The sequence below is a fragment of the Perissodus microlepis genome, chromosome 11 (genome assembly GCF_051167445.1).
Source record: "Perissodus microlepis isolate ML-2025 ecotype Zambia chromosome 11, ASM5116744v1, whole genome shotgun sequence".
NCBI lineage: Eukaryota > Metazoa > Chordata > Actinopteri > Cichliformes > Cichlidae > Perissodus > Perissodus microlepis.
Genome location: NC_140471.1, coordinates 6,335,319 through 6,352,746, shown reverse-complemented (window position 1 = coordinate 6,352,746; position 17,428 = coordinate 6,335,319). Strand labels below are relative to the sequence as shown.

The window sequence follows — 17,428 nt, the reverse complement described above, 5'->3', positions numbered from 1 at the left end:
AAAATATATCTACATCTAGCTATCTGTCTATCTATCTATCTCTCTCTACACACACACACACACACACACACACACACACACACATATATATGTATTGTATGTAGAATTTATGACATGCTGGTGGTGGTGTGTGAAAAATATCCACAAACAAATGCAACCAAAGCCACAAAAACTACAGATAATAGAATAATTATTAAAATAAAACTTCAGTCTCTGTGGTAATGTGCCACTAACAACTGGTCAAGTATCACATCCATGCCTTTTCCAGACTCTTACAGTAAATGCATCACACACAGTGATGTAACCAGATTCTTACTCTGGATGGCATTACCTTGGCCTCCAGTAACACTGCGAGGAACATTGGAGTCATTTTTGACCAGGATATGCTCTTCAATGCACAAATTAAACAAATATGTAGGACTACTTTCTTCCATTTGTGCAACATCTCTAAAGTTAGAAATATTCTGTCTCAGAGTGACGCTGAAAAGCTAGTTCATGCATTTATTACTTCCAGGCTGGACGACTGTAATTCATTATTATCAGGATGTCCTCAAAACTCCCTGAAGCCTTCAGTTGATCCAAAATGCTGCAGCAAGAGTCCTGACAGGGACTAGAATAGAGAGCATATTTCTCCTATACTGGCTTCCCTTCATTGGCTTCCTGTTAAATCCAGAATTGAATTCAAAATCCTGCTCCTCACATACAAGGTCTTGAATAATCAGGCCGCATCTTATCTTGATGGCCTTATAGTACCATATCACCCCATTAGAACACTTCGCTCTCGCACTGCAGGCTTACTTGTTTCCCCCGTCCCCCCTAGAGTATTTAAAAGTAGAATGGGAGGCAGAGCCTTCAGTTTTCAGGCCCCTCTCCTGTGGAACCAGCTTCCAGTTTGAATTCAGGAGACAGACACTATCTCTACTTTAAAGATTAGGCTTAACACTTTCCTTTTTGCTAAAGCATATAGTTAGGGCTGGATCAGGTGACCCTGAATCCTCCCTTAGTTATGCTGCAATAGGTGTGAGCTGCTTGGGGATTCCCATGATGCACTGAGTGTTTCTTCTTCAGTCGCCTTTCTCACTCACTATGACCTCTCTGCAATGAATTACACTTGTTATTAATCTCTGGCTCTCTTCCACAGCATGTCTTTTAGTCTGTCTTCCTTTTTTTCTAACTTAACCCTAACCGGTCGCAGCAGATGGCCCCGCCCCTCCCTGAGCCTGGTTGTCCTGGAGGTTTCTTCCTGTTAAAAGGGAGTTTTTCCTTCCCACTGTTGCCAAAGTGCTTGTTCATAGGGGGTCATAATTATTGTTTTTTTCTCTGTATGCATTATTGTAGGGTCTACCTTACAATATAAAGCACCTTGAGGCAACTGCTGTTGCGATTTGGTGCTATATAAATAAAATTGAATTGAATTAAATTCACATTGACTTTTCACCTTCTAAGAAATATCAGTGTTTCCTCATTTTATCCTACTAAATATTTGTGTGAATAATTACTACATAGGTTGATCTTGTTTTATGACCAAAGCTGCACTTTGTGGGTTTACAGTGACTCTGATGTTTCATGCTAAATTTGAAGAAATTTCCCTCAAAGTATCTTTGACACCATGTCATGTTCACAAGAATGGGATGGAAAACGTGAAGACCGGTTTGGCTGTTACTGGCCTGCATAACAATGCATAACTTAATTATTCAGGGAGAGAAAACACATGGGCATTACTGAAAGACAAATATATATTTAGAAAAAACAAAACAAAACACAAATGTTATACAGCGTGTGGAATTCTGACATTTATTTTAGTTGTCTGGTTGGTATTTACAGATGAAATATTTACAGATAATCAGACATCTTTGTTATTAAGTTACATCACTCGTCTGATAGTGCTGTGAAAATTCCTGACAGATCCATCTGTGCCATAGGAAGGCTCTTTGCATACCTGATCATTAATCACAAGTCCTTTCCCAGATTATGGATCTCATCCAGGACAAAGTCCAGGTCCTGCCTGCTGACCTGAGGACTGATCACAACCATCCTGAAGAAGTTGGCTTTTTCTCCAAGAGGCTGGTAGCCTGTCATCATGCTGCCTGTCTTCATCATTCGCTGTTTCACCACTGGGGCCACCTAGAGGAGCAGGGTAGAAACTGCAGTGACTTTTTACTCCATATTAATGTACCAAAAGCCGGCAGCAGTGTGTGAGAGGGTCACACTTTTCTTGTTTATCACAATAGAATTCATGCATTTGCCAAACTAAAACTGAATAATCTCTTCATGTCAGCATTAGAATACATTAAAATAACCCTCTGCAGTGATAAACTCCTTACAGTGTGGAGCTTTTTCCAGAGCTCAGGACTCTCGGGAAGGTTCCTCAGGCTTGGCGGAAGGTACCAGAAGCAAACGTTTGCAAATTCAGGCTGCAGAGAAAAACAGTTTAAATAATACTGCCTTAAAGATGGAAATGAAGGTTAGCTTTAGGGGTTTAGTTTCAAATCATGAATGAATATGCAAGGACGTACTTCCAGCACAAGACGGAATCCTTCTCTTTTCTTGATCTCCTCTGCAAGATACCTACAATTGCATCATGTCAGGTTTCAGTGTTCAGTTTAAAAAAGAGACAGAAACCAAAATGTCTTCTTGACTGATCTGAAATTTTAATATTACAATGAAACGTGGTTGCACTGCCTAACCTGACTTCTACATTAAGGAAACTGGGAAAACTGTACTTGTTATCAGCAGTCATGGCTGTGAGACAGTAAACATTAAAGTTAAATATAACTTTACTGTGAAGGACAACTGATAATTTCTATTTGCCCACACTGACCTTGCCATGGCGAGGGCTCTGTCCACCCTCTGCTCCAGCTCTCTGCTTCCCAAAGCCTTCCACATGAGCCAGAACTTGAAGGCGTCTGGCTTCCTGCTGCACTGCACTGACTTGTCCCCTGTGTCATAGCTGACATCGTAGAACTTGTCCTGCTGGAAGAGATAGGAGGCCCGAGCAGAGTGGCAGCGCTGCAGGAGACTCTGAGGGAGCAGAGTGAGGAAGACTTAACATGATAAAAGAAATTTCATCTCTTGCGATTATACTGAAATGATAACACAGGATAGAGGATGTGAAGGGCATCTGTCCCAGCTGAACACCTGACTCAATTCTGTTGATGTGGCACATCATTGTGGACCATTGTGACATTGCTGTCACTCTTGCTGGTTTTACTGGTGGTATTCGTTTTTTCATTCAGCAAATATGACTTATCAGACTTATCAGACTCACCGTTTTGTCTCTGACCAGGAAAGCAGAGCACTGCAGAGAGGCCATCAGCATCTTGTGAGGGTTCCAAGCAACAGAGTCAACTCTTTATCAAACAAATGAAAGATGACAGAGCGAGGTTACATTCCACCTCAGTAGGCTGCAGTTCTACAAGTTTACGTTCTTCTTTGAAGCCCAAATTTACCAGTAACAGAAAAGTTGGTTTGCAGATGTATAGATAGTATGTCTTGATCTTTTGATAAAGAATGAAAATCACAAGATAAAATTATAGGGACTACAATAAAAATCTGCACGATTAAATGTCAATGCTTACTTGTAGAAATTAAAATGTATTTCTACATACAGAGAGTTGCAGTTGTGTGTCACGCTGAAAAAAATCAGCTACTACATTGTATGTTTAGGGGGATTTGTACGTAGTGTTTACCTGTGGATGCCCTTTAACAAGTGTTTATGCTTCTTAGACATGATAGCTGCTCCTCCCCAACATGCCTGAGCACAGACAGACAGAAGAGGAAAGTACTGATGAGCAACGCTGAGCGACAGGAGGGATTAAATGAACGACTTGATTAAATAATGAGCTCACATCCACATGTAGCCACAAGTTGTGCTCCTCACAGATGTCAGCAATTTCGTCGATGGGATCGAAGGCTCCGAGCACCGTGGTTCCTGCGGTGGCGTTTACCATGAAGGGAACTGCACCCTGTGCACACAGAATGAGATATTATCCTTTGGCTCATTTCCCATTTCAAGACTCTTTGTATGGTAGCTCAGAAAAATAAGATGGTTGACTAACCTCACTTTTTGCCAACTTTATTTTCTCCTCAAGGGCTGAGGGAATCATCCTTCCTCTGAAAAAGACACGAGACAACCTCAATTCAGTCACTCTACTCTGTCTCTCTGCATCCATAGATTATCAGGAATTTTAAAGAAAAAAGGAAAGTGCGTGAAACAGACAGTGCACCTCTCATCAGTTGAGACAGTATAAACATTCTTCGTGCCGATCCCCATTAAAGCTGCTCCTTTGGAAATGGAGTAATGACACTGAAAGAGATTAAGCAAGAGTTTGTCAGTAAATATGCATGCCTGTGCTGGTTGCCGGCTTCCACAACCACACCAAATACTTCCAGATAACTCATGGGTTTTATTTTAATGTTTCCTAATGAATCACTCTTTAATCTTGAATCAAGCAAGGAAACCGTTTGCTTCAGTTAATATTTGTATGAAACAGGCTACAGTATCACTGCTTTCCAGCATTAAACTTGTGCATTCATCTCAGTTCATTTGTATTTCTAAAGGACCAAATCAAAATAGTTGCTTCAAGGTGCTTTACATGTACATTCTAAGGTAAAGTCCCTACAATATTTCAGAGAAAACCCCAACAATCATATGACCCCCTATGAGCAAGGCAAAGAAAAACTCCCTTTTAACAGGAAGAAACCTCAGAAAGAACCAGGTTCAGGTTAAGGGAGGGGTGGTCATCTATGTGATCTATGTGTTGGAGGTAAGTTATACTGAGTATTATTATATTGCTTGTTTGTAGTGAATCTTATGCAGGCAGTGACATCTTTTCTGGAAAACCAGCTAATAACACCAAATCACTCTAGGCTTACCCTAATTCTTATCCACACTTACCTCCTGGGACGTTAATATGACCAGTCGCGGAGCAGAAAACATGCCAACCTCTTTAAAATCTGGGCAGTAGCGGTACCTGGCCAAGTTCACAGCATATATGTTGGACAATGAGCCACCTGAAAGGTAATTGTCCCAAGATGACTTTACTTGTTAAGATAAAGATCTTTCTTGATTTCAAACATCCCATTTATTGATGTCCAGTTGGACACACAAGTATAAAGGGGCCGTGTTGAGTGTACCTGGGTTAAAGATTCCATCACCTCCTTCTTCCCAGCCAATCACCTTGATCATCTTCCTGAGCACAGCATCCTCCATTAAGGTAAACACTGGAGCCACCTCATATGTGTACCTGACGGAAACCACATGTGTGTATGATTTAATGTGTAGTGTAGTTCCTGACAGAGCAGTGGACAGCATAAATATTTCCATGTGTGACTTACAGGTTTACAGTAAGTTGTATGACTCACAGATTGGTTTTGACTGCTTCAGCAATGAAGCTTGCCACCATAGAGTAGGGCTCCATCCCTGCATACAGCTGATTGAAGAAACGGGGATGACCTACAGAGATGGGACAGAAATACAGTACACAGCTAGCATCATATACTAACTATTAGTGTGGCTTTCCTTTTAATTTGATAACATTTGTGCTGAATCATACACTTCATATTGGTGCAATGAAAATTTGTGTCACAGTCACTCAGTATGCAAGAAAATCGATGAACAATTATGTATCTGGCTGTCAGGAGACTTACTTAGAGGCTCCTCTGATCTTGAAATTTGGGAAGTCGTCAAATTTGTCAGATCTTAACACTTTCTCCTCTTAAATTTTAAATCCAAGAGCATTGCATATAGACAGCTTACATCAAATCTGTCTGTAGAGCCCAGAGATATTCATTTTGTCTTCAGTTACTGACTGATTGTGCTTTTTCATGTCCTGTAAACTGGGGCATTGAACAGATTGCTAGAGCTTCATTGAGCACTGATGCTTATTATCACACAATCAGGTATATACTGCATGGCATATGGCTTGTGGGAAACAGAAGAAGCACCAAAAGTGAAGCTGTCATCATTAGAAATCAGTATGACAAATTGTAAAGGCAAGAAAATGTTTAGTTCAAATTTATGTTCAGTTTAAGTTTACAATAAGAGTTTTGGTTTGTTTCTTTTTGGTTTGGGCACATCATGTTAGTTGTTTTTCCTCCAAAGCAGGTGCTTAAAAATGCACATAACATAAATACACACCGTTATATACTGCAGGCAGTCGCTGAAAGTTATGAACACTCACTGGTCTTGACACTATATCTGATGGCATCTCTGCATCTCTGCAAGATCTCAGACTCCGGCTCTCCTCTGTCTCTCAGCTCGAGGTCCAGCAGCTTCTTCAGCTGCTCGGGGGAGTGCCACTCACAAACCTGGAAAACAGGCACAGAGGTGTCACTGTCACGGTCAACCAATAACCATACTTGAAGCATATTTTACACTATCCACCATCTAAAGAGACAAAACTAAAAAAAAGCATGTTAAATATAAATTAAATATACATATATATACATATAATTTGATTACTTTAGACAGAAACAAATAATATAATTATAACTTTAAGATTCAGTTCTGTTGTTACTGTTTTTTAAATGCTGCTGATTTTTAAATGCAACCACTAACCAGTGCTTTTCCTTATTGTTGGTCATTTGCATACTGTTACAATGATGGATGTTTATATTAAATATAACTACAGTGTCAGCTCACAGCTTTGTCTTTGTTCTGTATGACGGGTCGATGTCTTTAAAATGTGAGAACACCAACCTTTGTTAGGGAGGGCCAGCCAATCACAGGTAAGTTGGTCTATAATATAAATGGTTTAACAAGTAAACAAAAACAAGCTAATACAGCTCAAACTTAAGGGCTGTGCCAAAGCACGGTGTAAGATAAAATAATCAAGGATTTTATAATCCCCTGCAATTAAATGGAATTTGAATGAATATTCTTTGAAATTAAAATGTAATTATATTTTCATACAAATTCACAAATACTTAAATGTAGGTACACTATAATAAATATGTCAGGTTTCTACATGAAACAAAGAATATTTAAACTGTAAGTAAGTGTATGTAGTCTTTAAATAGTCATAATTAATTTTAGGTGGTGCATGTGTAATTTTAAGTCTTGCATAACTTCAGGTGTGTTACAGCAAGTGTAACAAATTATTATAATCGTTTTAAGTACTGCCAAGCTAATTTCTTGGTAATTTTTTGGAAAAACATCATGCATTGTAAGTACGCTGCACTTTCCTGTAAACTCCTTTTGAAATTCAAATGTTTGCTGTGAGGCAACAGTGCTAATCACCACGCCACCGTGCTGCCATCCATCCATGTAAAATTACTTACACTATAACTGTTTCTTGTAAAAAACAAACTTGTTATCCCCTTATTCTAAAGTGCCAACTTTTAAATATTTATAGGTAAACATAATTGCACTGTACTTTCAAAGAAAGTAGTTGGAGTTCCATGTTTTAAATCCATTTTAAATACCCTGGATTTCAAATAATAAATAAATACAACAATGCGTTACCTTCTCTTGGACGTTAGTGGCCTTCTTCACTGCCTCGTCCACAATGATTTCCATTGCTTGTCTGATAAAGGACTCTGCTATTTGTTCATCTGCAGTGGAGCTGTTCACATCAAAGCTGCCAGCTGGAGAACATTTTTCAGGTTGTGCCACAGGGGCCTGGCTTTCGCAGGACTTCACCCCTTAAAAGAAAAAAGAAAAAAATGGGCCTTACTCTGTCTCAGACAACATTTTTTTTGTCCCCTTGTTGCATAAAATAAAAGAAAGGAACAACACATGTCACTTCATTACCCAGTCCTGCTTCTAGTTTCTTAATTTTTCCTCTGATTCCAATGATTTCTTGATTCACTTCAAATTCATTTCGAGGCATTAAGATCATGAATGAAAGAAACAGCTTTCATGTGATGGCAGCTTTATACATTTGTGATTTTGCACAAATGTTACTTCCAGTTTAATGGTGCATAATTATCATAAAAAAATTAAGCAACTGCATAAATGCACATATTTGCCAGGATCCATCTGCTCTGCCCTTCTAAATGCACATGTGGGGAACCAAAAAGGCAGAGAGAGCACAGAAAACATGAAAAGAAGGAACAGTGGAGGGAGGTGGGTTTGCAAAGCAGCATGTCGAGGCAGCAGCGACTCCATGCAGGTTGGAGCAGCATAAATAGCACACACCATATCTAATTTGCCAATAGGATGCACATAACATATCAGCCGAGTCATCAGATAATGTGGGCTGGCACTGAGATGAGCTGATAGGCTGATTGCAGCCCTTCCTGACTCTGCGGATTGCTTGAACTAACCCTGTGCTCAAGCGTCACCTGCCACTTAACTGTACTTTACGTTACCTTTTCCCTGTGTAAGTGTAACTTTAAAATCTCACTGTGCTATGCCCTCTCATGTCTTGTCATATCTTTCTTGCACTCTTCTGGCATGATTGTCCAAGTTGTCACCTGACCTCTGAGCTGACTGACCTCTGGCCTTGTCAGTTATGGCAACAGTCCAAATTGTAGGACTAAATGAACTCAGTCACCCTCAAAACAAACTGCTGCTTATCTTTTGAACTTCATTCCAGGAATTCAATTAAAGACAAATGTTACTTTTCATTTTGAAAAGAACAATTTCAAATTCAGTTTTTTTCCTTTTAGCGTTGTCTCAAGGCCGGGCTATTTCCAGCAGATACAGAGCAGTGCAGAGAGATAACAAATAGAACATTTAAAGGTCTTTAAAGCGACAAGTTTAGATGTGTGGAAGGCTTTCTGAGGAACTGAGTTAAAGAATTCAAAATCCTTTTTTACTTTTTAAAATGTTTTTCCTTCCCTCTGAGTGTTGTTCTAAAATTTGATGAGGTTATCAAGCTCAAAACATCATTTTTAGTTGTTATTCTTGCAGGAATACTGATTGATTTCTACTGTGCATGAATAAAATATAAAGAATAAAAATACAAAATGACTTTAAACATATCAGAGCATTACATTTATGAAAGAATATAATTTATTGCGCCTAAAAAGATGCAGCATGTGATAGTTTGTGCTAAGTGAAGTCCATATAACATAAGTGTTATAAGTGATCTTTTGCAAACTAAACTAAAAGTTCCACTGAAAAAGTCTTACCATTAATGTGTCTCTCCATATTTGATGAAATTTCCCAGCTGTGATGCTGCCTTATTTTGTGCCTCTTCTTTATTGCACATTACCACTAAGCCGTCCTATTTATACACAGAAGGACGGACTCTTCTGATGTCATGGAATTTCCCAGATCTGGGTTTGGATGCACAGCAATCAGTGACATCTGCACCACTACACAAAGTTACCAGCTAATACCACTGATAGTTATGCTGACTTATGTTTTTACTGTACCTTACTGTTCTTTGATTGGAGGTTAAAAAAAGAAACCCTGCACAATGCAGCTGTACAGTTATAGAAATAGACGTGCAAAAGCGCATCAAAGAGAAGTGCAATTGATCTCAAGGTTGTGCAACAAACGTTTAGGTAGCTGCATGCAGCTGAGCACCACCAAACTGCTGGACTGAACATTGTCCTTTTACCCCTGTTGTGGAAAATTACTGAAACTGCCCTTACTGTGGAAAGTTACAGAATCTCTCAATTTCGGTTATGTGGTATATTTTATTGATAGCTAAAAATAAAAAAAAAAGCATAGAGAATACAACCACCTCATCACATACTGACAGTGTACAAGGTGCCACATTTTGACTCACTGGCTTTTACTTTAATTTTTCCACTCACAGGAAGGTCCACGACAGTTCCTTGAGTATCTGGATAAAGCACCAGCTGCACACAAAAAATACTTCACTAGTGTCATCACTGTTGCTGGATGTGTACCTGCGGTAACCGAGGACATGTAACCATGGAAGAAACACTGCACGTGTAAGCCTGAGGACATAATTAAATGCATGTCCTCATTAAATGAGCTTCACCAATTAGCAACAGCAAAAAAAGCAAAATGACGTGCACAAAAGAAGGAGTATTTTTTGTGTGTGTTGGAAAAGGACTCCAAGTAATCTTTAGCTTAAAATATAATGAAAACAGATTTCTGGCCAAGGTGGCGTGTGCATTACAAGGATGCTCAGAAGTGGCAAAAACAGCGATGATTATAACTAGGATGATAATGACAGTTACAGAATGCATTCGCTTCAACTAGGTTGACAAATGAAGCCAAAAACTGCACTTCCTCAAGCTGCCAGTTGAGGATTGCTCCAATGAGTCAGTCCCTGTGGACTCACACAATGGCCAACTTTACAGCATTAAACAGCACGTTTACAGCGTGGTATCCTGTATGGACAACCTCTCCTTCATAGAAACTGTATGGTGGGTGAAAAGAAATCATCACAGGGTTATACTGATAAGGCCTTCAGTTAAGCGTGCGGCTCCTTTCATTGACAGGTCTTCTAGCACAGGCAGTTGTAACCCATGGTGTTTCACTCCTTCTAAATCAAGTCACTGATGTGGACGTCTCAACCATGTCTGTGACGTTAGCGCCTTTTGGATCATTTTTAATGGGAGTTTTGGTGAGCAGCATTCTAGTATTTTATTAGTCTGTTACTTAGCATTATATCCTGCCGGGCATACATGGAGTTGGATCCATGCATAGCAAAAGTCCAGCAGCAGTTTTTTTCCCTTTAACCTCTTGCCTTTATCAGACAGCTGATTTCGGAAAAAAATCATTAAAGAATGATAAAGTTCATACAGTTTGTAACCCTTACCCATTATTGAACCTACATGCAACGTGGAGCAGTTGAGCAATAAAGCCCTGCAGCTTTAGTACAGCACTGTAACAGGTTTATGCTGCTGCAGACCCACAACCATCCTGAATCCTCTGCTACTGATTTATTGCCTTCCTAGAGAGAAGGAGGGGCTTCTTAGAAACTGGAGCCTTCATCTTAGAGATAAGATAAGAAATAAGCGGCATCAATATCCCTTAACGCAATCCAGAGACAAGGTTTTAAATGGAAAAGATTGATTTATCATTAACTATTAATTGTAGTCCTGGGAGCTCATGCAAAAATGTAAAATGCCATTTACTTTTTAACCCTCTCAGGCTCAAATTAAACTTTTTGTTGCTAATGCACAACCAAGTCCTGCAGTGGTACTTCTGAGTAAAAAAAACTCATAAAATATGTACGTGGGGTAATCAGGTTGTTAGTTTTTAACTGTTGCAAATCTGCAACGCCTGCCTTGAGAGGGTTAAAAAATGTTTCCAAACACATTGATCCTGTTAAAAAAGTGTCCACAGCTGTTTTGCCACTTTGTTGGCTGCAGTCTCATCTATTTTTCATCTTTTTTCGTTTTGCACTTCTCTTTGTCTTCATGACTGTTAGGACCTCCAAGCCTGTAGTTATGTCCGGTCTTTAAGTCTGACATCATTAGCCATGTCTGGGCCCAAACTCCGCTGCAGGTCCCTAAGTCAAATGATCATTGCAGCATTACTGAGAGTTGAAAAACTGTCTAAATTCTTTCATCTGTAACAAAATGATCAGTGTGGCTGCTCTACCAGGTGTAACAATTAAATTTAACATCCAGGCATCCATGAAAACGGAATTTATGACATTTAACGGAGTTAGAAGTTAGCAGGGAGTTAGCTCGCCAGCTTCCATCTAAATATAATATACCATGTTCTGACTGAGGGATTTATGAAAAAATTAAAACGTACAGCTCTGCTATCACTTCCAACATAAATGAAGACAGGAAAGTAAACAGCAGCGACGCTGGTAGGGTTACTGAAGTTGGGCTAGCTGGTATATAATGATGTGCTACATGATCGCTAGCGCGACAAAGCTATGTTAGCATAACATAAACAGTAAAGCTGGAGGACAAACACTAACGAACGGAGGACTTTTTTCCACTCGTTAAAAGTTAATGTGAGGGTTCCCAATGGTTAGGGGCAAATGCAGGATGCTGTAAACAGACCAAATGTCAGTCAGGAGAACCACAGAGATAATCCATCCACAATACGAGGTTAGTCATTAATATACTGCTGCATGGGCTGGGTTGTAGTTACATATAAGGGTTTAAAAACTGAGCTTTAAAATGATTAGTGGTAATAAAAACCGAGAGAAGCCAACAGTGATCACTGACTGTTTTTAGGGGCTTGTTGAGATGAAATAGAACAAGATACAAAGCATTAAAACACAACACCCTTATTAAATGCAGACTACTTTGGGCCCGGAAGCAGGATTCATCAGGTCATCACTTAAAGACTGGATTCATTTGTCGTGTCCAAATTCATGGGCTGCATCCTCCTGAGGACCCAGCCTTCGCGGTCTACGTGGGCCGGGTCCTCAGAAGGTCGGGTGGGCCGGAAGTAAACGGCCGTGAAATTGGACGGTCTAGCCTTCTGATTAGCGTCACCGCTGTCTCGGTGGAGTTTAAGAAACTCAGCCGTCTGCTCCTTGCTATCTAAAATATAACAGGACACTGGTGTAAATTCTCGACTGTCTCATACTTCTGTTTAATCAGTTTTCTGTTTGACGTTTAGTCAGCTGTGTAAAAACCAAGGAGGAACCCACCCGGGGGATTAATAAAGTTTTATTTTATCTAATCTAATCTAATAACTTTAATCTCAGCCAAACTGATTTACTCACGAACAAACAAAACACTGAAAAAAGCCCAACAATAACATTTTTAGGTTGTCTAAGTGACTTATATATTACGTTTAACCCGGAAAGCAGCGAAAGTCCGTGGTGATCTGAAAATGATGTGCCGGGAGTTGTGCCGTTCTCGGCCGCATCAGTAACCCTCGAGCTCCCAGCTTGCTATTGAGCTGGTGGGTAGCAGACGTCTCCGAAAACGTCGAAGCACTTTTGCAAATATGCAATATCTTGATAAACCGAGCAGATATTTGATGTTTACACAGCTACTTTCTCGCCTGAAAATATGTTAAAAGTTCATTTTGTGACCCAGAAAGATTAGTATGAGTAATTTTAAAACTTAGTAGCGGCCGCCATTGTTGGAAACTGGAGTTTGGCTGGGCCGCGCTATGAATTCTGGGATATGGTAGGCCACGAAGAACACACCCGACCCATCCTTCAAATTCGGGGAAAAGGAGGACGCATTTGTCGGCTGCATTCGGAGGAGTCTACAAATTTGGACAGCCTTCGGCGCGTCGCTGCGACGTAATCGGTCTACAAATGCGGCCTCAGGAGGATGCAGCCCATGAATTTGGACACGACCATTATCAGTTAGAGCCCCTCCTCATCTTTTCTTCTTCTTCTTCATCTTCTTCTTCTTCTTCGGTGCAACCGTATAAATACAGTGTACCCCTTTGGCCTCTCCCCTTTTCTACAATTCCCCTGTAGGAGAGGTTGGAGTCATTTCTTTCCCAACACTGTAAAATGCTCATATAATGTATATTTATCCACCCTGTTTCTGATTGTGATTTTAGTTCAGTTATTGTCATCATTGTGCCTGTTTTTGTTAGATGCTAGAAATGTGTAGTATGTGTGTGCCACAAATGTGTTTTAGGGGCCATTAATGCTAGCATGAATATATAATTCTGGCTAGCTTGGAAGCTGTGATGGGTTGAGCTAACCCTCTTCCCCACTGTTTGTATTTGGTCGTAGGAGCTGGAGCGAGCAAGTTATTTATTTGGAGGTCTTTCTTTCTTTTACCTTTCTTTGTCAGGTATGTCGGATTTTGTGTTGGTGTTTTTTTTTTTTTATCTTATGTCAAATATGTTCCATGTAAGTTCATCCTTTATGTTTAATGTAAAAATAAATGCAGCCCTTTTCCTGTGGGAGAGGAGCTGGAGCGGCAAGTTATTTACTTGGAGGTCTTTCTTTCTTTTACCTTTCTTTGTCAGACACAACGCAAGAACACACCGGTTACACTTATCCTCTTGTGGTTTCACATGTTATGATTTCTGTGAACATTTTAGTGAAAAGGCAACGACAAACAGGCGCAAACTTTCCACTATTTACTTTAAGGTCCGTGTGACCTTCTTTCTTGTAGTTATACATGCTCTTCACGGTTGATTGTCTATCTTGTTTTTTTTTTATGGGCCTTTTTGGACTTTTTCCGTCATTTTCTCTTTCTGCGTTTCCCTGTATCCCTTTGCACTTCTTCTTCATATCTTTATTAAAGTTGCCTTACATTTGTTTCTGTTTTCTTTGTATCTAAACTGTCTTATGAGTATCTTGTATCCACATTACAATGGTTTACTGCTATGTTTATTGCTACTTTCTGTTATTACTTGCACATCATTAAGGTTATAATACTTCCTTGCTTTTACTTAGAATTATGACTGCAGGTCATATGTGCAGGTCATATGTACTGGTTAAGCTGGCACATATGTGCATATGTGCCAGTCGGGTAAACCAGCTTTCTCACCGAGACAGACTCATGAACTAGCCACTGTGAAGCCACTCTCTAGACTACCACCTTCACAGGGACTCAAGTAAGCTAGGGGCTAAGGCGTCCCACAAGTTCACATTTAAACGTTGTCATTTTTTGTCTAGAAGCTAGTGTTAATAATTATTTGAGTTGTTTTTCTCAGCTTACTCCTACAGGATTATCCTGTGAGCAACCTCTGTGCTGTGTAATGGTATAAATAGGAATTTGAACATGTCTCCTTTAATTGACTCTGGTGGAACGCATTTTAAGGTTTCAGTGTTTGATCACTGCCATGTTGGTATTTAGAGCCACAGGTGACAAGCTTTGACTAAGAGGGTGGAGTTTCATTGGCAATCTTGGATAACGAGGTGTATCCACAGATCTGGGTACATCACAAAAGCACAGCTAGTTGCTAGTTATGCTGAGCAATAGACAGATTAAAGGGTAGAATTTTACTCACTAAAACTGGAGCACAAACCTTTCTATCTGTCACACAATCCATTTGCATCACCATCATCATAAGTGTCTCAAAATAATATAGTTAAAGCCTAGAAGACAACTGCTGGCTATAGCAGGCATCCACCTGTATATCAGCGTGCTTATGTTCCTAAAATTAAGCCTTAATGAAGTTTAAGTAAGTCATTAGATTTCACCCACTGTAAATTTGTTTAAAGAGGAAAATGGCTATTTTTGTATGAGGCTGCAAATACTCTTGGTTCTGCTTGGTTCTGTTGGATATTTAAAGTGTGGGAATCCATGGAGATGACTCTTTCAGAGGTAATGCAGTTCTTGCATTTCTGCTGCAGAGGATGCAGCTTGGATAAACTGTAGCTGCAGGTTTGACTGTTGCAGTGGGATGAAACTATCTATCAAATTGTTGCTTGCGGATCTGCAAGATTTCAACCCATTACGGTGTAGTGTGTTAGCAATGGTGTTCCTACTGACTGTGGCCCCAGATACCTTGATATTAATAACATGCTCCTCCCATTTTGAGCTGACCCACCAGCTTTCTTGTGACTGTCTGCACCTCATTGCTGTAGCGGTGGTTTGATCCCTGTCTGCTCCAGTCTCCATTCCAAACATCCTTGGGCAAGATACTAACCCTAAGTTGCTCTCCAATGGATTAATTGAAATATGAATGTGTGTGACAGAAAGCTGTTTGAGTGCTCCGGAAGTGTAGTAAAGTGCTGTATAAGAACCAGTTCTTTCATCATTTACCCATGAGGCATGGAGTTCTAGACAGACGGCGACTGATATTTCTTCCATTTCTGAATAACTGCCCCAACAGTTGTCACCTTCTCACCAAGCTTCTTGCTGATGCAGCCTTGTGCAGGTCTACAGTTCTGTCCCAGACATGCCACCTTAGGACACAGCCAATCTGTCTGAGCCAGAATTCTGGCTGGGTTGTAAGGGATCAAATACTCAATTCATAACTTTAGTTTTTTTGTGGAATTTTGGTTTATCTCCTCCCATTAAAATGAATCTGTCATAAAAATCAGAGACTGTTCTTTTCTTTGTAACTAAGCAGACTTACAAATTCAACATACTTATTTCTCCAACTGTATGTATCTGTAAATGATGAGTTCTGTTGTGCACATTCATGCCATACACACATGTATACAGCATAAACTCCAACTGCACAATCTGACTACAGTTGGTATTATGATGACACTTAATGCATGTTTGGCTCTTTATTCTCTTTATATCCTCTTGATATATCTCATTAATCCCACTTTCTGTAGATGAGTTGGCATTTCGACATTTAAGCCCAAAGCTTAGAGATGCAGTGTTACAGAAGTTAATGGATGATGTTTGGATCAGACTCAAAGAGTCGTGATTATGTTCAGACTGATTACAGGGTCATGCATTAGTCACCCAAACGGTGGACCATTGAGAGGAGAGAGAGGGAGGAAAAGATAAACAGATGGATCATCTGGGACGGCTTTGTTCATTCTGGGTTTGAGCTTCTCTTACACTTGAGACGTGTAAGAATTAATGACAAATTTCCCTGCAGTAATTGGACATTACTTTTTATGAAATTCAGTGCTAAATGTTTCACACACAGCAGCAATATTTGGAATATTTAGAGGCATTTTGAACGGACTGGTATCACGCAACACAGATTTAAGGTAAGTTACATATCCTATCATGACTAAAGTGGTGGATTTACCAGAAAACGTGTTGTGCTTTTGCTAAGAGATGTTGGTTAAACAAATTGTAGTTATGTGAGAAAAAAACCCAAGTGTTTGAATGATATTTAAGTAGGGAAAATAACTGCAGGCACAGAGCCAAAGAGAGGCCAATAGTGGCCATCCTACATACACCCTTCTTAGAACTGGTTACACCCAGTAAAAGCTATTTTTCTAGCAGATTTTCTAAAAATAATTTCTTTATTATTTAAACAACACAACCACCTATTGGAATTTGTATGGGCTATAACAAAAACTGTCCACATAATTAAATTTGACATTAGTGTATGATCTGAAACACCTTCCTTGTAGTAGACTTCTATAAGGGACGGTTTTCAAGATGTAAAGTTTAAGTGAGTAATGGTCTCAGTCTGGCCACTCCTATGAAAAAAAAATGTCTGACTTTGCTACTTAATGTCTGTCACCATTGTTGTGCGTCTGATGTTAGAATGATTACCAGCTACATCAATAGCTACATCAAACTCAAAGGCAAAAGGAGAAAGAAAATAACAGAAATAAATAGATTTTAAATCTGCATGCATTTATGTTTGTCCAAGATCAAAACAATGAGCTAAAACTGTGACTGTGAAATGGTGACCAAAGTTGAGTTAAAGTGTGGTTTAGTGATTCACAAAAAATCACTTTTCACAGATATAAAAGCCTTGTGCAACAATTAATATCCAGAGACAACCATGTAAAAACAGAATAAAAATAACCCTAAACAAAATAACAGCAGATTAACCTGGTTAACTGGAAAAGATTTGAACAGTTTTTTTCCCAACAACTCCACAGATTCAGCTAAAAGGAGCTAAACTGTTCCAAAGCATTGGAGCCACAGACTGAAAAGCTCCCCTGTCTCCCCTGGTCTTCAGTCTTATGAGGGACAGATAATAGATTTTGAGCTTGTAAGCGAAGACAGTAAACAG

The 17,428-nt window shown here is 39.6% G+C and overlaps 1 protein-coding gene across 1 annotated transcript; it reads right to left on the bottom strand.

The window, feature by feature from the left end:
• Nucleotides 1-1,785: 1,785 nt before the first annotated feature.
• LOC146377130 (acidic amino acid decarboxylase GADL1-like) lies at nt 1,786-9,128 on the bottom strand. Its single transcript, XM_084944751.1, has 15 exons — nt 9,079-9,128; nt 7,466-7,644; nt 6,183-6,309; nt 5,365-5,455; nt 5,137-5,246; nt 4,898-5,013; nt 4,227-4,306; nt 4,059-4,113; nt 3,849-3,965; nt 3,690-3,754; nt 3,269-3,350; nt 2,822-3,021; nt 2,517-2,568; nt 2,325-2,414; nt 1,786-2,124 (listed from the first exon to the last, which is right to left on the bottom strand). Exons 1-15 carry the CDS (start codon nt 9,095-9,097, stop codon nt 1,951-1,953), a joined length of 1,557 nt encoding a protein of 518 aa, XP_084800877.1. The 5' UTR covers nt 9,098-9,128; the 3' UTR covers nt 1,786-1,950.
• Between the last annotated feature and the right edge of the window lie 8,300 nt (nt 9,129-17,428).

Excerpts from the sequence above, each read along its gene's own strand:
- LOC146377130 (XM_084944751.1), bottom strand. Across the intron at positions 5,456-6,182 it reads CAGATATAGTGTCAAGACCA|GTCATCCCCGTTTCTTCAAT; the intron begins GTGAGTGTTCAT and ends CCATCTCTGTAG. Across the intron at positions 3,022-3,268 it reads TCCTGGTCAGAGACAAAACG|AGTCTCCTGCAGCGCTGCCA; the intron begins GTGAGTCTGATA and ends CTGCTCCCTCAG.